The following is a 26,270-nucleotide window of genomic DNA, read 5'->3' on the forward strand; positions in this document are numbered from 1 at the left end:
AAATACATAGTTAATGTATTATGGATATTGAAAAATTTCAATCAAATCCATGATATGGGTATAAATAATTTTCAATTTTTTCCTCTTGAAATAATCATTCTGAATTTTTTATATTAGGTTTATTATTTGAGCAATGAAGAATTAAGAGTACATGCTTTGTTATCAATGAAATTGTGCAGATATTATATTCATAAAATATGTCTGCGTATCGGCAGATTTCTAATTAAATATCAATGCCAAATTGACTGCTAATGGTTACCTAGATAAGTACACAGATGCATTTAATGGTAAATTCTGTAGGCTAACATATACATCAATTATACTAAGGTTATGCAAGAAACCTAAATACAAAGTACATCAAAGACACTGTTTTTGAAAAGCGCGCCCAATTTTGTGATATAATACATATAAATTTTACAAATATTAGAAAAGGACTAGATATATATAGAGTTGACATTTTGGTAGGGAACAAAAAAAGTACGAGGAGAAGGTGGGAACGATACATATGGTACACTTGAATTAAGATCCTTGTGGATATCAGCTGCCTTTTATATGATTTTGGGGGGGGGGGAATGAATAATTGTTTTAAAGAGGAGGTCACTCTGCATTTAAAATATAATTAGTGCAGGGAAAATATTACAATTATATTTAAATTCATATATGTTTATTTTATTAGACATTTTTAAACCAATTTACACCAAAGATAGGCAGGAATACTAACTTCAGAGACAGAAGTTAACACCACGAAACCTCTTAAATAATGAACAAAAAAGAAGAAAAAAACACATGCAACAACCGTTTTTCTTCTTTTAATTGTAGTTTTTCATTAAAAGCATATCACCTCTACATTTGCGTCAAGTCTGACGGGTATGGTAAAAAAAAACATACTGATATATCTTATTATTAAGTATCTTGGGCTTACGTATACAAAATCAATAATAATAATAAATAATATAATCTCATAAGTAAAGAGGTCGATTTTAATCGAAAAAATAGGATTGGATTCCCTATGAGTTTTGAATACTTTTCAGTTGTATTTTTTTGGTGATCTAATCATGAATCAGGAAGGCATTCTAAGGACCAATCCAGTTATATAATAAAAAGTACACGAAGACATCCTTCACCCCAGAACCAAAGCCATGAAACAAAGTGATAAAACCCTGGCTTGATGATATTGTATTGTCTGCGGGAAGACATTTCTTCCTCCGTAAGATATTGCTCTTAAAAATACCACAAATGACGTATGCAATTTATATTCTCATTGCATAATTATATTTGTTAATTCAATTAAAATGCCAAATTTATGGAGGTATCGTAGTTATTTATAGAGAAATTCTTTTAAAACTCAGTGCTACCTAGCTGGTAAAAAGAATTCTCGCAGCCCCCAAAATTGATCATGTGGTTATCGTTTCTCTATTTTGTTTGTAGCTTTGTCCAGAAGATGTTAGTCTCAATCATCTAACAATATATTGTAAATTTTTGGTGAATATGCTAGTGAGAGGGTGTTAGGGAGGCATGATACGTTGTAGAGCTCCTATACAACTCTGCTGTTCATCTGGAATTTCTTCTAATTCGAATTTGACTATTTTCATTTATAATTTGAGTATTTTCATTTATAATTTGGCTATTTTCATTTATAATTTGGCTATTTTCATTTATAATTTGACTATTCTTAGTTTTTTTATTTGACTATTCCATTTAAAATTTGAATATTCTCATTTGGAGTTTGACTATTAACATTCTCATTTTGAATTTGACTATTCCAATTAAGAGTTTGGATTATTTTCATTTTGAATTTTGATTACTTTCGCTTTGAAGTAGGATTTTTCTCCTATTAATTTTACTATTCTGATGTTGGATTTGACTATTTTATATTAAATTTTACCAATCCTATTTGAACTTGTTTATTCTCATTTAGAATTTGACTAGTATCATTTTTGAATATGACTAAACCCATTTAGAATTTGAGAGTTTTCATTGTAAGTTTCACTATTCCATTTAGAATTTGACTATTTATATTTAGAATTTAACTATTCTCATATTGAATTTGACCATTTCATATTGGATTTGACTATTTATATTTCGAATTGGACTATTATTATATTGAATTTGACTAACTCCATTTTGAATTTGAGTATTCTCATTTTAAGTTTGGCTATTCCATATTGGATTTGACTAGTTATATTTAGAATTGGACTCTCATTATATTGAATTTGACCATTTTGATTTTGAATAAGTGTGTTCTCATATTGAATTTGACTATTTCCATTTTGAGTTTGACTATTCCATATTGAATTTGACTATTTCCATTTAGAGTTTGATAAATTTGATTTGAAATTTGACTTTTCTATATAGAAATTTGACAGTCTCATTTGGAATTTTACCAATTCCATTTTTAATTTATTTAACAATTTCCTTTTGAATTTGAAATGATGATGATCCACAATGTATTTTATTGCAAAAAAGTATGAATTCAAGGTAGATGGAAGGACCTATATTTTGGATACTTTCTATTGTCACCCTCCCGCCCCCACCTATTCTCCTCAAAAATTAAAATGGGGTTTTGGCGCCCTATTATGTTGATTTTTATAATATATAAGTATTAATAAGGGTGATCATATTTTGATTTCCATAAATGAGGACACTTGGCGTAGAGGGATGAGCGTTAATATTTTTAAATTACTTAAATTTAAGAATAAAGTTGGTATTATTGATTTTAGGTTTTTTTAGAAAATATAATTAGAATCTTAGCTTCTTTTTTAGAAAGGTATTTTTGACCTCGAATTTTGGATTTTTTTCTTTCTCTTATCTAAATTTTCTTTTCTATTAAAGGAAAAATTTGAAAAAAAAGGGTTTTTTAAATGTGTCATTTGTCTTTTATAAAACCAGACGTTTAATAAACTCATAAAAAAGGACATGTCCGAGTAAAAAAGTACGGTTGGTCATCCTAAACTAGTTTTAATTATTCTCAGTTCCCTTTATCAACTATCTACTTACTACCTTAATCAAATTTTAATTAGAAGTGAACCACTTGAAAAAAGAGATACCAACTGAAAAATAACTCTAAAATATGGGGCCAAATATCTATGTACTTGTTAGACTAAAATCCAAGTCTTTCTTCGTAACAATTCATATTAAAGATGAGGAAAACATATTTCGATTCTCCGCGATCTGATCCGCATCTAATGTCAAAAATTGTTCTAAATTAAAGTTATTATCCGAAGTAAATGGCGTAAACTCTAATGATGAGTCCGCAGGTGTCGTTGAAACAGATGAGGGATGTGGACTTAGCTCAACACTATGCCCAAAACCTTCCTCATATCCATAATAATGTGATGGGGGATTCATTTCAAAGTACTTTTCATTCTTAAATATCATTTCAAAATCCACAAAATCTCGGCCATTATGCTCGGACTCCTCCTCTTCTTCTTCTTGTTCCTCAATCTCTTCTTCATCCTCCTCCACAATGCCTCGAAGCCCTTCAAATGGTCCAGAAGAGATATTATAAGTCAAATTGATTATGTTATCCTGTCCGTAGACAGTGGAGGGCATGAGTGGCGGAGTCAGATTCTTTTTTGAAGAATTTCGTGAGTTACCAGAATTGTTATTACTATAATGATGATTGAACTTTGATGAAATCTTTGATCCCACGAATCTTCGACAAATCTTCGTGTTTTGCACTTCCTTGATATTCTTTTTTCTTTTGTTATTGCTATTGCTCACATAGTGAGGGGATGGAGCCGTGGAGAATGTGGATGATGATAAAGAAGGAGAAGGCTTTGTGAATGGGATTGGCTGAAATGGCATTTGTGATGATGTGTCTGTTGATGGAATACTTTGATATTCGTTCGAATCTAGAATCCAAAATCCTCCTTTCCCAGGTTCATCTTTGGATCTAGCCACTTTGACAAAGCATTTGTTGAGCGATAGGTTGTGTCGAATGGAGTTCTAAAAAGGGGGAAAATATTAATAATAGCAAGAAGAGTGAAAATTAACTAACTACCAATTAAACAAATGAGGTTCAATTATTGTATTTTTTATTTATGTGTAATTTATATTTGATAGAGAGGAAAGTTAATTAAGGGAAGAAAGTATCATTATACTCTATACCTAACAATAGATAATGATAGCTATTCATTCGAGTAATAGGTATATTGTTTCTAGTGAGACTATTCTATGGTTTGTTTCTACCCTTTAATTGATCTCCAACCATAAAAAATCCCACATTAGACTCAGAAATAGTAGATAGATGTATGTACATATTATGTAATTTCAATTTATTTATAATACAATACAATAATACTTACATATGTTACTCTTAAACACAAAAGGGATCTTAAAAAATTACTTTTCTCTAAATTGAGTCAAGATTACATATAATAATAATATGTAGTATTGTTGGATTTCGGTTCCTAGTTTTAGATCCTGATATTTTTTGTTCTTTTAAAAAAATGGTTCTAGTTATTTACAAAAAAAAAATCGCTTCTCCCACTAGAAACGAGAAAATAATATTATTATTACCGATTGTATTCGCAGATAGCCTTTTCAAATTGAATCGTGTTAAAAATCAACAAATGGATTAGGACTAGACTTTAGATTGTCTTTTATAACTTGTGACTTGCCTTGGTAACTTTACACTGACTCACAACAAAGGATTTTTTACGTTTTTTGCTCGTCTGAGTCCGAATATATCGAGTCAATCCACGATTCTGAAACAAGGTTTTGGTGAATTTAAGGCTATTCAATCATATAGAAGAGGAATTTAGTTTATGGTTCTGCCAAGGACACGGGATCTATCTCTAATATGCATTCTTTGACAAATTATAATTGCCAATTACGTCACCAAATTATTATGATCACCCTTTTGCAGTAACAGCAAATGATACTTAAAGTTCGCAAAAATTCATTGTCACAATGAAATCATTGGAAATTGATAGATTTTATGGATTTGAAAGGGGCCATAAAATTGGAGTCAGATGTATCTTTTCATAAATCAAAATTAAGGCATTCAATTAGGGTAAAGTGTACGAAAAAATGTGCACAAGTTGTAACTTGTGCCCAAACAGTCTGTCCAAGTTACAATTTTCTATGTATCATTGCGTTTTATTTAAGTACATCATAGGTCATTTTAATTTAGGAACCATACATTGATGTTATCCGTATTATCTATTTACTTGTAGTAATATAACTTTGGGGATTTGAACTTGATATTGTGTAATAGAATACGTCTTACCAATCAGTACTTTTGATTAGAATAGTCAAAAAATTATTCACAACATAACAGCATTTTTGCTCGCAGACTGAAACGTGCATTTATTATTGTTATTTGAGCCGTAGTGGGTTAAGCTGCGTGATTATAAATTACAATTTTACAAACTTTAAATGACATGCTTCACTAATATATAACTATTCACACTAAGTAAATACTACTAAATTAATTTGAATATGAAGCATCTATTAACTTGTTTTAATTCCCTTACATATAAATGATGAAATTATATAGCCTCATAAGTAATTAATTTTTTTCGCCGGAATATTATTAGGATATATGTTCACGCAACATAACCAGCTTATTATATATATATATTTTAATAAATATTATAAACTTAATTGACCATAAATCAATCAAAACCGACCTTTATTAAAATTGAAATGTAAGGCCTATTCTATAAGTTTAGCTATAATATAAAGCATTTGAAGAAAAAATAAAAAAAGATATTAGCATCTAAGTAATGTCCTTCATTTTACTCGATTTTTTGGTGGTTATTTACATTTTTTATTAAATATAATCAAGATAACGTAATAAATAATAGATTTTTTATACGCTGAAATGTTTTTATCAATTTATTATTTACTTTGATTTTCTTTCATATCGTTTTTTCATGTCGAAATATGGGACTTAATCTCTTTGTTATACCCTAAAAACATGATTTAAAAAAAAGGCTTTGAAGGCCAAACCTTCATGGAGTGACAGTTTTGATGGTCATATTCGTGTTCTACGGCTTAAATTACATTAATTAATATGGGGTTCAGCCTACGGGCGTTACAAGACCTTCATTTTTTCCCCATAGTGTATAATATAGGTATTGACCATCCATAGAAACTTCAATTTCGTCACAAGTATTGTAAATACTACATCCCTACAATTTGATAATACGACTTGTACTCGACATTGTATGATGTAGCAAGATTTAAAGGACACCATTTCAGTTTAAGATAGTTTTTGTTTTGACTTATTAGAAATTTCAGCAAGTATGTTGTATACATGTTATATCTATCCTTACCTGCCAATTCTTGTCTCCGTCTCGATAATATGCAAAATTATCCTTAATCCATTTATAAATTTGATTCAAAGTCATTTTCCTACGAGTGTCTTTCATGGAGAGCATAATCAGAGCCCGATAAGAAAAAGGAGGTTTTGTGGAGGACATATTCTTGTAGTCTTCCATATTAAGCAATTTATAAGTGTCATCCAAAAGTCGTTCCACATTCACCTTATTATTTCCATAACATGAAAACAATGTCTTTTTCTGCTTCTGGACTTTTTTAGTGGAAGAGGATTTACTACTGTTATCAGTACTACAACTTGGGGAATTAAGGATACCAAAACAAGGGCCCTCATATTCTAATTCAGGCCGGATCCCTGGCAAAAGGTGTCTACAACTCGTTGATGTGAGCCATGATAAGTTAGTCAATTCCTCTTCAGACATAGTGACATACTGCTGGAAAAACACGATGATGCATTTGAATTGGGATGAGTAGGCACTTGTAGGAAGAAGGAGAACTTGGGATTATCTATGTTAGTACTTCCCGTTGGTTGAGAAAAAGAGAACAGACAAAAAAAAAGAAAAGAAAGAGTGCGATCCTTGCTTTCTAAAGAACTCTGCGCCCAGGAATTTTAATTTACTTTCGCAACATGGAATTAATAAAAAGTTCAAAGTAACGATGGGTGCTTGAAATAGATAGCTGGTTGTCTTTTTTTTCCGTTGAGGTGTGCGTAGAGAACCGTAATATTATTTTTAATAACCTACCTTATCGTCCTCATTGATCCTTTTTTTTTTTTTTAGAGCAACTCTTGAATTAATTATTCATGGTAAAAATTGATAATTTTGAACCTTATACTTTAAACCATATTTATGTATGTATATTAAATATAAGTTCCATGCTATAATTATTCCACGAAAATAATAATAAATAAAAAAAACCCCAAGTTGGAGTGTGATTTAATTATAATTTTATGATACGTACATTTCTATATATCTAGGCATATATTATTAAAACAATGCCTTTAAATGGAGTGTCAGCGTTTGTAAATAATAGTACCCCTACATAAATGCACATCGAAATATCTCGAAAATGAATTTGAAAGCTAAGTAAAGTGCCCAGTAAACCCAAAAGCAAGCGCAAATGATTTTTCTCGAAATTGAGTTTTTGTATTCTTCAACTACTCATTGTTCATTTGTACAAACAGAGATTGTTCTGATTAATCCTTTGGATGTGCTGCAAATTGCACATAAAGTAACCAAAGTGGATCGTCACAATAAAATAATGAGAAATTGATATATTTTATCAAATAAAAGTTATAAACTATACACAAAATTATTTCGTATCTCAAGTTTTAAAATTGGAATTGACTCAGATTTTGTCTATGGAATATTGCTGTACATTGTTTTTATATTTATGAACCACAATTTAAAAAAAATATCATTTATCCTACATACAGTCTAATGTTTAATAGACAGTTGTACTTTGGTTAATTATGAGTTTTGTATCAAAATTTCTGACATGATTTGAAATGCCCAAGAATGATAAGTATAATTTAGGGTCTTCCTTTGATTTATGAGACTTAATTGGACCACAATATGATGGTCCTTTCAAATAAAGTCCGTCAATTTCTAATTCATTCGTTGTGCCAATAAACTTTTTGTACTATAATATGCAACTAGCGAAAGGATTCACCACAATAATTTGTTGATAATTTTTTTCCAAAGAAATAATTTTTCTCTGGATAGCTTAGATTTTTTTTTAAATTTTTTCCGAAACATCTAATATTTTAAATTTTTTTGCCAAAAATTTTATATATGCAATGAAATAAAAAAATTAAATTTTTATAAATAACTGTGAATTTTTGAAAATTTTTTCCAAAAATTTAATATTTGATTTTTTTTTCTGAAGAAATTTAAATTTTTGTAAATATCTGTGAAGTTTTGATTTTTTCTTTCCAAAAACGTAACTTTTTGTAAAAATCTGTCAATTTTTGAAATTTTTTTCCAAAAAATATAATATTTGAAATGTTATTCTGTTTAAAATTAAACTTTTTTATAATAAATGTGGATTTTGGATTTTTTTTTTTGAAAACTTAACTTTTTGTATGTATCTGTAAATTTTTGAATTTTTTTTCTAAAAAATTTAATAATTGAAATTTTATTTCTAAAAAAAAAATTGTAAAAAATTTAATTTGAAATTTTTTTCTAAAAAATTTATTTCTTTTGGAATACCTATGGCTTATTGAATTTTAAATTTTTTGAAAAATTTAATATTTGTAAATTAAAGATAAAAATAATAATGTTTAAAACTTTTTCTTCAAAATTTTAAAAATCCAAAAAAATAAGCTCTCCCCCCCTCCCCTCTCAAAAAAATAATATATATCTATTCCAGCGGTCAACCCTGATTGATATATATTGACGATTAAAATTGGGGGAACTACAAAGGTAATCCAGACTGAATTATGAGAAAAATCATATTATCTGACTATTTGGTTAACTGACCAAATATGTATATGGGTTGGACGCACTTCTCAATCTAGCCTGAATTCAATTTTAGGATATAACAAAAAACATACATCTAATGGATATAATTTTTTCATAAATAATGGTTCAAATTTGGAAACTCAATCCTTCCAAAAAAAAAACAAAAAAAACTCTACGTTTGTTGGACTAAATGATTGTTCTAAATATGAAGAAGTTTACTTCTTATAATAGTCTATAGTCGTATTTTGGCAATTTTCTTACAGCTGAATAAATTTGGAAATGTTCAATTCAAAAAATATATGAGAAAATGAAATTATTGATGTCAACAAAGTTTTTGATTTCATCAGCCTTTGAAATGGTCATGTTCTAAACATATTATCTTTTTTTTTTTTTTTTGTAAATTATAAATTGATAACTAATAAAAGTTCAATAAGATTTTGGACCGGAGTACAACTTTAATGAATGTCCAATTATTATAACGTTCTTTAAAAGCTTCCGCATAGCCTGTATTCCTTTCAAAATGAAATTACACTCTGGGATCTAAACAATGTTTTTTTCATAATAAAAATATTGTAGGCACAAAAAAAAAAAAAAAATAGGACACCACAAGAACTCCGTGTTTTGCTTTTTTTTACTATAAGGATAAACATTACTCTTTTGACAACCATGTTACATCCTTATAAACAATATTCCGTCATATTTATCTAAATGTCACCAAATTTAGTTGAAACATTTATATTATCTAAGAATCAGTTGGTTTTTTTCCTTAATTATGATTAATATTAAATATGCTAATTAAATATTAATCATATAGTTATTTATTATTTCTATAAACGTTGGATGTTTATATGTACTCTTATCCAAGACTTTGGTACACAAACCCTATGAAACCTGGTCTAATGGTCACCTGTTTTAAAAGTTTCACGTAACTGAGTGGCTATATTTAGTTTTTGCTACAATTAATTTTTAAAAAAAGAACTAAATACGTTTAGCTGAATTTATTAGCCAATTACATTTTTTTCAAAACTATTAATAACCCCTTTTCCCAATAGTGAGTCTTTACTGATGAGTGATGACGTCACAAACGAAATCATAGTTGAAGGCAAAATCGTCTTAATGGTCCCTATTTTTTCTATTAGAATTAGTTTTGATTCGGATCTATTGGGGACAAGAAAAGTAGGATAATTACCACACAAAAATATCTCACTCTTTCTGTATTGTCCACACTATGGAAATAAAATTGTATAACGATGCAATAACATATTTTTAATTTGTATTAGGTTCTGATATTGTATAATTGAACCAAGCATTAGCTGGATAGCTTTTAGTAAGCTTTTTAGCTTTTTAATTCTTTATCCCATTTTGACATCTACATACAGATAAGTAATTAACCATTTTCTTTAATATTAATGATTTTTTTAATATAAAAATTGATTATTTATGGCTGCAAAAGGGTCACCATCAGCAATTCTGACTTTCAATGACTGAATTGCACTAATTTCAGAGTGTAAGCCATCTGTAAATTGTAGTGCCATAAATTACAAATAAAAAAGTCCATTGAAACAACAAATTTATTTATAGAAGAAAATTCATATATTATTTCGATTGTGGGACATTGATTTTTTTATTATAGAAATTTAGAATCGTTTAGCAAACATTTTTTTTCCGAGCTTTTTATCAAAATTTCTTTTTAAAGGGAAGATGTAAATTATATATTTTTCAACCGACATAAATTATATTTTCATTTGCCACATGAAAAGACTCAATAGCTACCTGGAAACCTTGCGTAGACAAGAATCGCAAAAAACGTGACCCTAGATGAGGAAGATTTTTTTGATAGTTGCAACCTAAACAGATTTTTGTTCTTCAATTATTTTATCATTATTCCTTCATTCTTGAAGAGAGAGAGCATCAAAGTATCTATGACTAACTAGTACCGTTGCTCATGAATGGCGAAGAATAACTATCATGATTTGTTCAGGAGTAATAAATGTACGTCGCAGTTGGACTCAGAGAGGAATTCTGGATCGACATCGGAGTATTACCATCCTATGCCGTCCTTGCCGGCTTACTTTATTTACTTTATTTGCTTAATCTTTTAGAGACTTGCTGCTAATATAATGAAACGCCATGACAGCCAAGCTGCTATCCTCCAAAATATTATTTACCGGTAGTTGCATAAATACACGGACTATTTGTGGCAAATAATTAAATGTGTAATAAAATTCGTATGACGTATTTTTTTTTGAGAATGATATAATAGAGAATTTATTCTGGTATAAAATTTAATATAATTACTGAATATAATCGCCATCAGCTGCTATGACACCCTCCAAGCGCCCGTGGAAGGCCTTGCACACATTGATGATGTAATGGTCTTCCATGGCTGCCCATTGCTCATTGATGCTGGCCTTCAATGATTCCGAATTCGGGTGGGGGTAGCACAGGCCTTCTTCTCAATTTGCCACCACACACTGTAGTCAAGGGGATTCAAATCAGGTGATTGAGGTGGCCAAATGTTTTTGTTCCAAAATGGCATATTGGCAGTGAGCCAATTCTGAGTTATTCCAGAGGTATGGGCAGGTGTCCCATCCTGCTGGAAGATAAAGGGGCCCCATTAGAGATCTTGAGGGCCTATGGAAGGAGCTTGTCCTTCAAAATCTCCAAGTAGACAGACCTACCTGCGCGGAGGAGAGTGGCAACCATATGACGTTTGGTCTCGTCATTCATTGTAAACGACTTTGTTTGATGCGAGTAAGAAAAACAAAAACAAAGCCAAAAGGTTTACAGAGTTACTTTTGCTGGAATTTTTTATTTCCGGTCACAGAACCTCGAGATATAAGCGTTTAAAAATTAGTCCGCGTATTTATGCAGCTACCGGTATATTGTTATGATTACAGGGGTCTGCAGGGGTTTAATATTCGAAACTTAATTAAATTCTTCAAAAATTATACCCAAAAATTTTATTTTGTGTGAATATGTAGCTTTGGATTTTTGAAATTTATTTTTAAAAAAATTTGGTGAACAAATGTGTATTTTGAAATTTTTTTATTAATAGCAGTTGTTTTTTGGATTTGGATTTTTTTTTTTTAGAAAAATTGAATAGTTTAATTCTTTTTTCAAAAAATTTAATTTTTTAATTTTTTTTTTAGACAATTTAATTTTTTAAATCTTTTTTCCAAAAAGATATAATTGTTGGATTTTGTTTTCCAAAAAATTCCAAAAACCAAGCCCCCTCTCCCCAAAATATAAACCATGTTGTTTAAGTCATATTTTCTACAACTCTGTACCTGAACCATTTTATGTGTATCGAGAAAACTCTTTCATTTATGTGTAGTTATGTTCTTTAAAAAGAGGGAAACCCCTCTTAAATCATTTACTAACACCATTTACCACCACCCTTACACTCTTGTCATTCTTAAACATATTAGCTGTACTTATGTACAATACATTTAGTTTACAAATATGTATTAAAGGTATGAAAATAAGTCTTTCTTTCACCTCTTCCAATTGAAAAACAATATTCATTATTTATTCATGAACTATAGAAAAACCAAACTCGTCTCTCAAACACATACGAAAAATAATACAAAATTATCTTTATTAACGTTGTATGTATAGGCATATTGTTCATACGATAACAATATTTTCGTATCGGTTCCGGTGGCAATATAAATATCGGTGTTTCCGTACTTTACGATACTTTTTCCATTAAAATATAAAGCAGAATTTTTGATAACTTGATAATTTGACAGTAGAGGTTTTGAGTGGATAAAGAGGCTAGAAAGATGGTATCTTGGGACTACTATCAGATCTTAAGTGATTTTAACTAAAATTTAAACTGATTTAGAGAGATATTTTGGTCTAAAACCAGAGTTTTCAAATGAGGGCTGGAATTTAATCGTTCTCAGATCAAAATGGTGGTGTATATTTACTTTCAAAATAAGACCTGTATTATATCTCTCAGACTAATCTTCCTTCGAAAATAATCATTATCTGGAGCTGTTGGAATTCAATATACATAGACCGGGGGTTAGTAATCTTTTAGAATGGAAAAGGGGCCAAAACACGTCTGTAGTTTCTTCACATGTCATTAAAATTAATAAAAATTAATTTTCTTGAACTCAACCCGTTTTGTCAAAAAAGCCTACCACTTTTTTTCAAGATATCATGAAAAATGGATCAATTAACAAAAAATTATTATTATATGTATGCACATATAAAAGACGACATCTGTCTCATGGGTCATAAATTGCAGCCCTTTTTTCTATGTAGACCACTTTATTTTGTACGAAAATGGTACCAGAATTTAGATCAAAGAATTTATTAGTTATTATGAAATAATTAAATGTGATATTTTTTGTAAAACATTTTTCCCTTGGGAGTTTATCATAGATGTAAAACCCCCGAGAAAATCATTGTTTCTACCACACTACTTCAGATGACGTCATCGAAGCCATGTTACGTCATATGAAATCTGCCAATTGTTGTCATTAACAATATACTTTAAAATGAGTCTATAGTCAATAACGTGTAGATGAGGCAAATTTAGTTCGAATTGCTCATGGGACCACGGATTTAGACTGAATAATTAGAAAAAAGTTGTATTTTTCTGGATTAATTATGTATTGACTGGAAAAAAAATACATTCATATTTGAATAGAAGAAATGAATAAAAATAGGACGGTCTTTAAAAATATATATATTTTTTAAAAACATTTTAGACATATGAAGAGTTATCAAACTTTATTAAATGAAATAAGAACACAATTATTTGAAAAAATCAAAAATTCATTTCTAAGATTAAAATTAAACAGTCTTTAATAAAAAAAAACCGAAAAATATTACCCAAAATTTTGGTAAAAAAATACCAAGTATTTTTATTAGGGAAAAAAATAAAAAGTCCATTCAATTTAGTTTTCTAAAATTAAATAGTTTCATTCAATAAAGACTCGGAAAAAATTTTCTGTCAGAAAATGTAAAGAAACAAATTATTCCCGCCCCCACCCCAATAAAAAAAAACTTAACACCGGCCCTGAGTGTATCACAGCCCCATAATTTTTAAATCGAAATGCAACACAACAACTTTGTAGATGGTAGTAATCAGGGACATCTGCAAATGGGGACATTTTTGTCTTCATCAACAAAAAATTATAACATTGCGGGAAAAATGTAAATGGCAAGAAGATCAAAAAACAAATGTATCAATTTTTCATTACTGAAAAATAGCTTTTAGTCTCTTCTAAAAAATCCTTCAGACGTTCTAAGTAAGGATTTTTTTTTTTTGTACAAAATATATGGATTTTTGTACTAATACACCAAATTAGACCAATTAAAAATATCCTGTAAAAGTTGAAGAAATTTTTTTTAATAAACATGAAAATATACAATTTTATATTCATACATATATATATGTAAAATGGAATAGAATATAAAGAGCATATTAAACATGTAAGCAGAGTGAATGGGGGGGCTCATTAATTTTTAATTTTTTTCAATGTTCATTTTTCCTTCAATCATTCTTTTTGTCCCTTTCCCCAAATTGCGTTTACATTTATATGTAACCTTCATATTACTTTCCCGTTGCTTTTCTCATTTTAGAAAACTTTTATTTTATTTTAAATCCTACCAATAAGTTTTAAAAAAATCAATCCTTTTTGAGTACACTCTATAAGTTTGCCCGGACGTCATATTTTCTCTTTCGATCTCAAATTGGAGACAGCAATAGGGTTACATTGAAGTTCAATTATCACAACCTTTTAACAATAAAAAAATAACTTGGAGGATCATGAAAGTAGATGGTAGGTCTCATATGGAGAAGGTTATGAGTTTGTCTCCAATAGAGTATTTCGAAGGGGGTCTCGGAGCCTTTTTTCCAATACGACTTTTCTTGTACTCCATGTGTCATACTTATGTTTACACATAAGGAAATGCTCACAGCTCGAATTTCAATAGTAATTTTTACAAAAGTGAAGTTGCTTTATATTCTAATTATCACTTACAATTGATTGTATTCATATATATTGGATGTATCTTCAAAAATAAACAAATGAAAGCTTAAATAGTTCTTATGGTGGAAATGCTTCCGCTCTAGAATACCGAGATTGCCAATGACCTCAAGATTAACCAGAGGGCCATCCATGTCATTAAAAAATCGATTTAAAACCTATGGAACAGTCACCAGAAAGTATGTGCAATGTAGGAAACGAATAATAAGAACAAAGGCTGTGTTTATACGAGTGCAAAACAGCCTTGCTAGAAATCCAGTGAGGACGATTCCTGGCACAGCCAAGAAAATGAATGTGAGGGACGTTGCAATCCGAATGATCATTAAAGATGAGTTGGGAGCAAAATCAAGAGCAAGGAGGAAGAAACATCTCATTACGACGGCCGCGAAGGAGAAGAGGTTGTCAAGAGCCAAACTTCTTTTGAATGTGTCCAAGAACGTGTGACCTCCCAGTTCTCTGATGTTAATCCATCAAGGTTACATATGCAGAAGAAAACATCCGTAAGGTTTCATGCGGCCTTCAGGATGAGTGTGGAGGCTGAAGGAGGCCCTATTGAATAAAAAATGTCAATTTCTGCTATAACTCCCTAAAATAAACTGAATTTTGTTCTTACTGTTTTCACGAACTAGTTGTACTTTAAAGGATCCAAGTGAATAAAATGTAATAAAAAATATATATCCCTCAAGCTCAATGGGAACCGAGAAAACAAGTCGAGGGATTTAAAACTTCCGTAAAAGGTATTTTTTTAAACAGTTATACTGTAATAATTCACGGACGGTACAAGGGAAAGTCGTTGTGCATTTCATAATGAGATCTTCAATCTACTTTTATGATCCTCCAAAGTGCAAATTGTTCAAATATCTAGAAAAAGTCGAGAAGCCTCCTCTCCTCTTGTTTTAATAATATATTCTTCGGGCTTCTTCGCTTTGCCTCACCTGGCAAAGTTATTTTTATTTATTTTTTAAAAGGTTGAAATAATTGAATTTGAACTCTCCGCTTTTGCTGTCTACGATTTCGAAATAGAACGACTTAGTATGACGTGCCGTCAAACTTAAAAATTTACCCTCATATTTTATTAGTAATGAAATTTCTAAATCAGGGAGGGTGATTATGAGTAGAGTTTTAAATCCTAAGCATTTTCTAGTGTGTATAAATTTTTTGTAGTAAGCAATTTCATAAGTATTTCTTAATTTTTTTTTTTCAATGTTCCTAACATTAAACTAGTCTCCAAAATTTAAACTCATTTTTTTTCGTTTGAATATGAAGGTGTGTCCCTGATTTATTTTAACAAGAAAAACATACAAATGACCTTTATAACCCAAAATTTCTGGTTTTGTGGCGTAAAGAGTACTTTTTTGAAGAATATTTTTCTGAGTTATCTCAATTATTTAGTGTTATTTTTTGATTTGAAAATTCTAAATAACAGAAAAGAGGGGCATTTTTTTTTAGAAGAGGCAAAAATAATTTTGATAAAAATTTCGCTAAGCTTTTGAAATGTTATCTTCGAAGCAATAATGTTATATAATTCTGAAGACGGCAAATTTTATTTGAGGGGGCTACAGTCCCTCCAGCCTACCTCCGTGAACGGTCCAAGGGAAAAACAAACATTGAATATAGTTTGTAGGTACATGTTTCTAGATTAAAAATTATTTTAATTATTGGATAAAATATTTTGTAAATACAAAAAAAAATGACTAAAAAATGACCCTTTCTTTGAAAGTTTAATTCCTCCTTTTTGATCAAAATTTCAAAAATCATAGTTTGTCGTAAAGTGTATCCATATAACACATTTAATAACACATTTCATATTTAAAAGTTATTTAAGATTTGTTGCTTGAAATAATATTATAAAGCTATCAAGGCTTATTGATAGTATGTAAAATGTTGCTCTCTGTAAGCCACTAAAACAAAAATTCTGGACTATACAGATATGTTTAACAATCTGAGTGCAACAATTGATGAAAAGTGTTATTCTTTGATGAGGTAACAATTTCTGCCTATGAATAACGGAGAGAAACATTGATAATTTGCTGTGAGGGAAGGGGTTATAAGTAGTGTTGTGTCGGACCTTATTTATTCGGTCCAGTCCAGTCCAATATTAGGACCGGTCATTGAGTCTGAAGGAATACAAGAGAGATAAAAAAATCAACAATAGCAACATAAATGAAAAGGGAATTTGATTATTATTACGTGGCTAAGAACACTTATGATTTGATCAGATTATGTGTAGTGATTTAATTAATTATTATAATAGACAACTTTTTATTTGGGGATCTATCTCAAGTATTCATGAAAATCGTTCGTTGGCCATTTTGTTTTGGAAATAAATGAGTTACGACTTGCTCTCATCCTCATTTTATAATAATTTTCAAAGGAGTACAACCCTTTGAATCTGTCTCTTTAGTAACCAAGGACTGGCTCAGGGAAAATATGGAAGAGCTCACACCTTTTTGGCTCATGATATTTCAAGAGAATTTGAATATAATCCATTCACGAATTACTCCTTGACACCTAGAGACAGATGATTTTCTGAATGAGAGTTTTAAAAAGTCTTAATTGCGCAATGATTGATTTCCTACTTTTGATGAACAAAAAATTATTATTATTTGAAAAAACATTATATTTTACAACAGAAAAATATTTATCCTATTCAAATTTTTTTTTTCATGTATTCCAAAATAACGGGATTTTTAAAAGATAGATACATAATTTGCATTGATTTATTATTTAATCAGACTATCTTAATAAACAGGAATATAAAGAGCTCGATAATTTATTATTACTTTGTATCACAGCTCGCTCTACCAAGTAGTAAAAGTACCACCTTGATATCCAAAATTATGTTTCAAAAAAACTCTGAGATTCCAGATCCACCAGATATACTTGTCCATCCATCCGTTGTTATTGCAACTGTTTGTGTGCATTTAAGTTCTTCAATAATCTATACTATCACTAATGTTATTTTAAATGTAAAAGGTCCTCTTTTGTAAAACAATAATTAATGTTTCCCCCAAATCATATAAAAGGTAGATGATGTTAACAAGGATTTTAATTCTTGTTTATCATGTGTCTCACTCCACCCTTCTGCTCGTGCTCATTTTCCCCACAAAAACATGTTAACTCTAAGTATAAGTAAACATTGCAGTATTGCAATTACTCCACCTGATCTAGGAATTGTATTTGAAGTCCAAATACATTAAGTATACATATTTCCTTCTCTAAGAAATACCGAGTATCGATCCTTTGCAGATTATGCTCAAGAAAATAAGTTTTCTCAAGCGCATGGTCCATTGAACTACGTCGTTTCATTTAAGTTTATATATTTAAACGAATTATGAAGATAAGCCCAGGTAGGGCCCGGTTAATTGATTCTATGTAATGAAAAAAATATCTTTAAAAATTAAAGAAAGGAAAAATGGTTATTGGGTTAACTCTTTCTTCTTTTTTGTTTATTCTTTAATAGATAATACGTCATAGTGGTGAATTCACCTTCCTCTGAAGTAAGCATTATTACATTTCTTTGGTTAAAAATGTTTAATTAAAATAAAGTCATATGAATTTGAATATGATTGCAATTTTTCCCTCCCCTATTGCATTTTTAAATGAGAAAGGTTCTCCTCTTTATCAGAGTAATTATTTTTCTTAATCAAAAATCATATAGCAGGCATCATCGTATATAAAAAAGGCCTTAACTCAGTAATACTAGATATATCACTCCCGCATTCTTCTCTTTTTTTCTTAAGAGTACTTCATAACGGGCGTTAAAATCTCAAGGAAATCTTTTGTCAGAACCTCTCATTTTCATACAATTCCTCATAAGAGAATAAAAACCAACATTATAATTTATTTATTAATAAATATCTGAATTATTAATCATCATGTTTCGTCATAGGAACATACATATATTATTAATAGACGTCATTGTTCAACATAATTAAAGTTCATGGTGGTGAGATAATGAATACTAAATGTTTTTACACTCAAGTGACACGGGCACCAAATAAAGGCTTTCCCCTCTCTCTTCAGGAATGATGGTATTTTTATATTAATTTACAGAGACAGATATACCTCAAAATGTTGCGTTTGTTCAATACCACAGTCACTTAAACCCGGGTTTCTCAAAGTTTTTAATAATATGTCAATCCCAAGAAAATATAAAGATCTCCGAGTACAAATTTCAAAAATTTGATAGTTTTTTGACATCATTTTATGCAAATTTGAGACAACCTTTTTTGTATTAAAATTCCCTACCCTACTCAATCATATAATACAAATCATGTTAGCGAAGGCTCAAATTCACCCGCTACGAAGGGTGTACAAGAGCTGAGAAATTACTACAATGACATAAATTCAAAAAGACTTTTGTCGACCATTTGTTATATTATTTTTTTTTTAAGTAGTCAAACATATAAATATATTAAAAAAATCAGGGCTGTGAAATTCATAAATTACAGTTTTATTCAAATGATTTAAATCTAATATCAAGCCAATCATAGTCCTCTTTTTGAAGTATAGCTTTACATTCCACTATTTAAATCTAATAAATACTTTTTTTCCACTAAAGTTATAAGAAATGGTCTTTTGAATTTATGTTATTTCATTGAAGTTATTTCTCAGCTCTTCTCCACCATTTGTAGGGGGCGCACTACTGCCTTGACTTACAGTTTTCTAGTATTATATTACTCCATCCTCCCCGCATCACTAAAAGAAACTTGATGCACCATATAGTTTAAGAACCATTGCCCTAGATGCTATGTATTTAATATTTCCTTACATGTTTTTATCTTCCTGTATATTCGTCTATGTATTATAAGTACTGTGTTTTACGTATTATAAATAGTCTTTTGTAAATATATTAGAGTATAGTTAGAATACACATGATCTTATAAACAGTGTTACATTATTCCTCCACGTGAATTCTTCTCCTCGTGTCTCTCGGTCATCCTGGATCTCTCCACCTTATAAATAAGATTGTGTCTCTCCCTCGTCAAGACGCAACACTAGACCAAGACAAAACCAAGACTTTGAGGAGACGAGATTAAGAGAAACAAATTACTTTTTTTTTAATTTAAAAAAAATAAAATTGTTATAATTTAGTTGCTTCTATTTTGGTGGTGGAAACAAGAGCCAAAAATTGAAGACGCTGTTATCTTTAATGTAGTTCCTCACTTTTTCGCAAATTCGACCACATTTAAATATTTTCTTCCGAAGTTAATAGGCCAAGGGAATTAAATTTTTTATTTCAGGGAAGAAGTGGGAAGAAAATATTGTATTAAAAATTATTCAATTATTGGGATCCACTGATTTGGAATCAGAGATAGAGTGGTACAATTTTTACTGAAGATTCCATTAGTAAATTTCATTGCTGGGACATTTTTTTGATCAAATTTTTTTGGGTCGAGTCTAAATTGATTTTTTAATCGAAAAAAAACTTTAAAAAAAAAATTCCCGTTTTTCTATTGAATTATTTATGACAAACCTATATTTTTTTATATTGTAATGACAAAGATTTGTCAATTGTGTGTGTGTGGGGGGCTCAACCCACTTCCAACCTAGCCCCTGATAAATGAAAGTCCTTGTGGTACTCGAAGTAGAATTGAAGATATACATTGGACGAATTCTTACTTATATAATTGTTCGATATGGAGTGGGATTTGTACTTATTAACCTGCTCTCATAGCAGCTGATCTAATTAAATGTCATGAGAGCTAAGTTACTCTCCTTCCAAATATTCTTCAAATTGTCAGGGTGGTCAGAATAATTTTCGGTTTCTTTTTTTGTACGTCCTAAATAATGACTGAGGACCGCAGTCCGGTCCAATCCGGTCGCACCCCGTTTAGTCTAGTCCCACTACTTGTAGGTCCTTAATGAAGGTAAACATATTGACGTCATTCAGAGTGTTTATCCTTTTTTAAACTATTTCGTTATATAATAAAATCAATTATATTGACTAAGTTAGTATATGTAATATAATCTACTACAATATGATATTAAGTACGTGTATGTATGTATGACACGCGGATTATCATGTTTGTCTTTCCAGAACCTTCAAATGTTGAAACGTAGAGAACATTATTTATACGTATATGTGTATATAAGCAATATTATATATTAATAGAGCAAAGTTTGTATGTCAACGCCTCATTTTTAAGTGTGTGCTAAACATCTTAGAACTGTGTGACTACTTGGTCTAAGAATAACAATATTAAAGCAAGGGCGCGTAGCTAAAGCTGAGCTTGCCATATTAAAAGAAAAGAAAAAGTAGGTACAAATCTAAATTATTTAACAATGTTTATCTGTCTTTCTGTTGTTGTTTTTTGTCGACGATTAATAACTTTATAAATAAAGTCCTGCTAGTATGTTTATAAAATAGTAAATGTTTAAATTTCAATGGACCACACGATATTAGGTGATTGAAATATACACAAATATAAGCACTTAAAATCAAGTAGCGAAACGAGCACGAAAACAATAAACAGGTGAAAAATGTATTGGACGGAATTTACTTTTTTTATCCGCCAGAGTATTCTCTAATAAACACTATAAACTACAATGTATTCACGTATTAATAAAAATAGCTAGATTTGAGTCACGAGTGTAGAAAGTAGAATACTGAATATATTATAATTATAGTATTAATAAATAATTATTAACTCTAGTTTAGTTATTTTAGTATTAAATTATGGAGGTGAATGTTTGGGAGTCTTCCGAGAAGGGTTGGCTTTGACAGCTGTGCAACTTGTCCTTCAGATGAGCTTTAAACAAAATCAAGAGTAATTTTAGAGAATAAGATAATCAATTGACCCCTACAAGTACTGTATGGCTTTGCTTCTCACTGCTGGATGAAACGTACTGGAAAATTAGTCATAATGTTCTCCATTTTTTGATTTCGTTCAATTCTAAAATTCATCATAATCCTCCAAATATGGAACCGAGAATATTGAACTAAGTAGCCGACAGTCAGGAATATATGTAGCTTTACAATCCTTGCATTGAAATCATTGAAAGAGATTGAGTTCAACGTAGCTTTTTTCGTCTAGTAGTGCATTGAAGGAATTACTCCAATGTCAGTCTTCAAATACAATATATTAAACAGGTACATCCTATGTACTATAATATTATATTATAGAAGATGTATATTAAAAATAAATTAACAATGGAAATTATGAAGAGGATTAGCGAGTTTGTTTTAGTATGTATTAATAAAATAATTCGAAATAAAATCTGTGTATTTGGGTACATCCTAGTATATGTATAATATTTAATTTTTTTAAATGACTTTTTTCTTTTCTTTTGTTTTAAAGGCCTGATTTTTTTAAAAATTTCTTCAATGTCTCTTAATTTCGTACCCTTTCTGTGGATTTTGGGGATCCCTGCTTCATATGGAACGCAATAGTTCTACAATACATACTTTAGCCACTCAGTTATTCACAAAGTAAGTACCTACCATAGAAGTTTTCACTGTGTACATTGTAGGTACAACATACTCGTAGATAAATAGTGAATACACACGTATACACGAGTATTGGTTTGAACGCCACAACACTCTTTATACCTACAAAAATGCTTATTAATAATTCATGAAAGATTGAATATTTACATTTAAGTACATATCATTATATTCATAATCATTATTATACATATATAATTATATCCGTCACAAAAAAAAAATTAAACTTGTCCTTTTGAGCTTTTTCTGAAAAGTGTTGGTTAGGTATTTAGATATTTATTTAAAAAGTTAATGCCTTTTTTTTTGGTGTTTATCCAAACACCAAATGACAAATTCTTCACGTTTTTAAGTGATTCTTTTTCTTAGATTAGTATCAGCAATGCATTAAATATGTCCTCCATGTATGCAAAAATAAAAGAAACCCAAAATGAACGTGGTGATCCTGACATTTTGAAGATTTTTTTAGGAGAAAATAGCTTAGGTATTATGACGTTTTATAAGATCAGCTAAAAACAGCAGTGAGATTAAGGAAGTAAACAAAAATCCCACTCCCAAGAACATATAGCATATACTCTACGAAATGCACATCCCTTACATATTTTATTACAATTACCATTCCTGTAACCAACATTGGGGTATCTTAACGCATAGACTACATTATTATACAGACTGGAATTCCTTGTTTAGAAAACATCTCATTTCTGAATAGCTACATGTGAAAGTGCTCATGAAACCCGAAGAATAATGCTCATGATTTATTGAAGAGATATAATTTATATTACTCAAGCAAAGTGTATCTGTTATTCGACGCCTAATAAGTATGATACGAGTTTATAATAATAAAAAAGAAAATCCGAACTCGCGCCTTTGTTAATTGATCCACGGATATAGAATTTAATATTTCTAGAGACGTATCTCCCCAAAATTCAGATGTACCGTCATAAAATACAAGGATCCGTACGAATCGGACACAAAACTTGCCCCGAGAATAATATTTTATAAATGATGTCAAATAAGATAGATTCCATTACCGTCATCATAAATCATTATTCCACAACTTTAATAGGATTAACTTATACTTTAATTAAGAATATTGGCAAAATATCCACGTATTTTAATTATACTTAAAGTTTACTAAACTAATTCAATAATTGTTCAACTGTGATGTTTTACTATAATATTAGTGAAAATGATGCTTTGTAGCTTTCAAATTTTGGGACTTTTTCAAGGACAGGGGAGGAAATAGGACGCGAGACGGAAAATATTTTAAGAGCCATATTTAGGACCGCATCAACCCTAAATATTTCTGATCTTTAGATTTTAAAAAGGGACTGCGTAGAATATACATAATATACAACAAATATTTAGAGATCAAAATGAAATTATTGTTTTGAAAGATTATAAATTTCATCATTTTGTGCTCAAAATTCTCACGCATTTTCAATCCATCAATCTCTCGCTTTCACGACACATATTTCATTTTTAAGTCATGTGATTGGTATTTTAGTAGGGGGGAAAACACAGTTAATAGATTAGAAAAGAAAAAACGGTTGGTTCGTTTGTTCTTTTTATTCATTCATTAATAGATCGTCGTAATGTTAACATTTAGCTTTAAAGGAAGAGTTTTTTTTTTTTTGTTGCTGTTGTTTTTTACGATGCATAAAATTTCCACTCTCTAATTTACAAAAAAAAAAAAAATATATATATATAAAATCTCAAATTTTGTATATTTTTAATTCAAATAAAAAACAAATTCAATGTAGGCCACGTTTCTTGAGGCAGCTTCGACAGCTTCAATTATAGTTCTTCCATTGTGACAAAATTAGACTTAATCAATGTGTTTTTCTGTATATTACGTGGGATTTAGACAAAAAGATATGGACATTTGGTTCCAGGGTGACCCAAGGAAGGTGCAGATTTTATCTTCAAGCCCTGTATATATTTTCATATAAATATAAAACGAATGCTATTTTATATGTAGAAGGCAGTAATTCATTTTATCACGCACCCCCCCCCCTCCCCCCTAAAAATGAAAGTAATTATAATTATATACATAACATAAAGGGGATGTTACTAAGGGTCTTAATTTAGTAGATCTATAAGTCTGCTCCTACCTACTTCTCGTCCTCTTCGAAATTCCCATCCTTAATCATATCTTATTTACAATAACACTTACCGAAACATCATTGACCCCTTAAGCTTGGATTGGACCTAGGTCCTCATAACCTTTCCATATATTTTAGAACTTAAGTTGCATTACTATAATTGACTTTATTGTGCAATTGAACGCAATTATAAATATTAATAGCTAATTATGATAAATTAGTAGCTGACATGACTAATTACAGTGTTAAAATAATATATGTACACCGTATATTAACATAATAATAGATATCTTCCATTCCTTCTCTATAAAATAAATGAAATAAGCTCATAAATTCTACTATAGCTTGGATAATAATAATAATTGAAAAGGTTTTATCAAATGAAATAGACCTAAAAAAAACTCACTATTCATTTAAGGACTAATGAAAAAGAAAATTAGGTGAAATTTTTTAAGGGTCCAATTGGAATGGAGACAATACGTGATTTTAAAGAATTTTGTCATTTATTTAGAGAATTACAGGAAGCTACAGGGTGCCCATATTTATATATCCAAAAAAAAGAGGACACATAACCTCATAGCTGATGATAAGGATGGGCAAAACGTATATAAAAATAAGATTTTTAACATTATAAAAGAAAAAACGTTTGGTGCAATATTTCTTCTTACTTTTTTGTTCATTCTGATATAGATCGTCATGGTTTTAACATCTAGCTTTGAAAGACGAATTTCCCCCTATTTTTAGTGTAATTTTTATATATACAGGGTGATAACTCAAAAATTAGAATCCTCTAAGAGGCCCTCTAACTTGATAAAAATCTACCATTTGATGTTTGTTTTGTTTTCGTGCAATCAAAAATGTCCAAGCATAAGCAAAATGGCAGAGGATGTGTCCTCTCCTCCACGTACAAGTAGATCTACGACAAAAAGATCCTTACAGTGGACCCTGTTCTGAACATGATAAATGATTGGCTGAATCAAGAGCTTAGGTCGAAGGAACCTTCAGGGCCAAACATCAATCTCAGGTCATGGTACTCGGCATAGTGGCGTCGGACGGCAGCAAGATGCATACCTACTTCGTCCAGGCCAACGAGAAAGTCAACACGGACGTCTACTACAAGGTCCTCAGGTATGTGATCTTGCCATGGTTGAAAAGCACGTTCCCTGGTGACAACTATGTGTTTACCCTGGTGCCCAGCACACACATCCAAGAAGGTGCAGCATTTATGTAGGAAGAACATCCTCAAACTGCAAGAAACACCTGGAGTTTGTTTGAAGACGAACAAGACTCGACCACATATCGAAGCCATCATTCAGAATGGAGGGGGAAATATTGGATATAAAGAGCAGAAATTGTCGAATTACCAACTTTTGCTTGAAAATTTTTCCATAAAAATGGAACAAAATAAAAATATATAGAAATGAAAACGACTTTTAAATTTTTTTAAATTTTGAGTCTTCACTCTGTATGTTTAAATATTATTTTAAAATATTTTGCACGGATTAATGCTATTTTAAATGTAGAAGGCTCACCTCCCTATAGCAGTAATACAATTTTTCCTTCCAAAGTTATAACACCGGCACCTGATGTTAACAAGGGGCTTAATTCAATAATACCATGAGTTCAGCTATCTATTTGAGCTCCCAGAAATGCCCATCCCTACTCATCTGTGACGCTTTTACATGTGAATGAAGGGATTGATCTAAATTAATAAAATTATTCTATACTCAAAACACAAAACTATTTTTTGGCGCTAAAGGAGACTAGATAGAGGTTTGAGATATAAATCAAAAAGTGACTGTCGTCTCAGAAAAATAATTATACTAATATGGACGTTTTCTAAATTTATTCAAAGTCAAAAAAGTGATGGCCAAAAAAAAGAAATCGATGAAAATTAAAGTTTCATTTTTTGAGGTGCAAAAAAATGCACTTCCAATGAAATATTGGATTCGTTTGA

General features: G+C 30.1%; 1 protein-coding gene across 1 annotated transcript; it reads right to left on the reverse strand.

Annotated features, from left to right (window-relative positions):
• Positions 1–1,795: 1,795 nt before the first annotated feature.
• On the reverse strand, positions 1,796–6,833 carry LOC121122248 (uncharacterized). Its single transcript, XM_040717267.2, has 2 exons — positions 6,285–6,833; positions 1,796–3,948 (listed from the first exon to the last, which is right to left on the reverse strand). The coding sequence occupies exons 1-2, from the start codon at positions 6,708–6,710 to the stop codon at positions 3,130–3,132; spliced, it is 1,245 nt and encodes a 414-aa protein (XP_040573201.1). The 5' UTR covers positions 6,711–6,833; the 3' UTR covers positions 1,796–3,129.
• Positions 6,834–26,270: the final 19,437 nt, after the last annotated feature.

Source organism: Lepeophtheirus salmonis, chromosome 1, assembly GCF_016086655.4.
Source record: "Lepeophtheirus salmonis chromosome 1, UVic_Lsal_1.4, whole genome shotgun sequence".
NCBI lineage: Eukaryota > Metazoa > Arthropoda > Copepoda > Siphonostomatoida > Caligidae > Lepeophtheirus > Lepeophtheirus salmonis.

What these genes read in the sequence shown, in the direction of transcription:
- LOC121122248 (XM_040717267.2), bottom strand. Translation starts at nt 6,710, where the DNA reads ATGTCTGAAGAGGAATTGACTAACTTATCATGGCTCACATCAACGAGT. An exon ending in ACGGAGACAAGAATTGGCAG is followed by an intron (nt 3,949 to 6,284) that starts GTAAGGATAGAT and finishes CCCCCTTTTTAG; the next exon opens with AACTCCATTCGACACAACCT.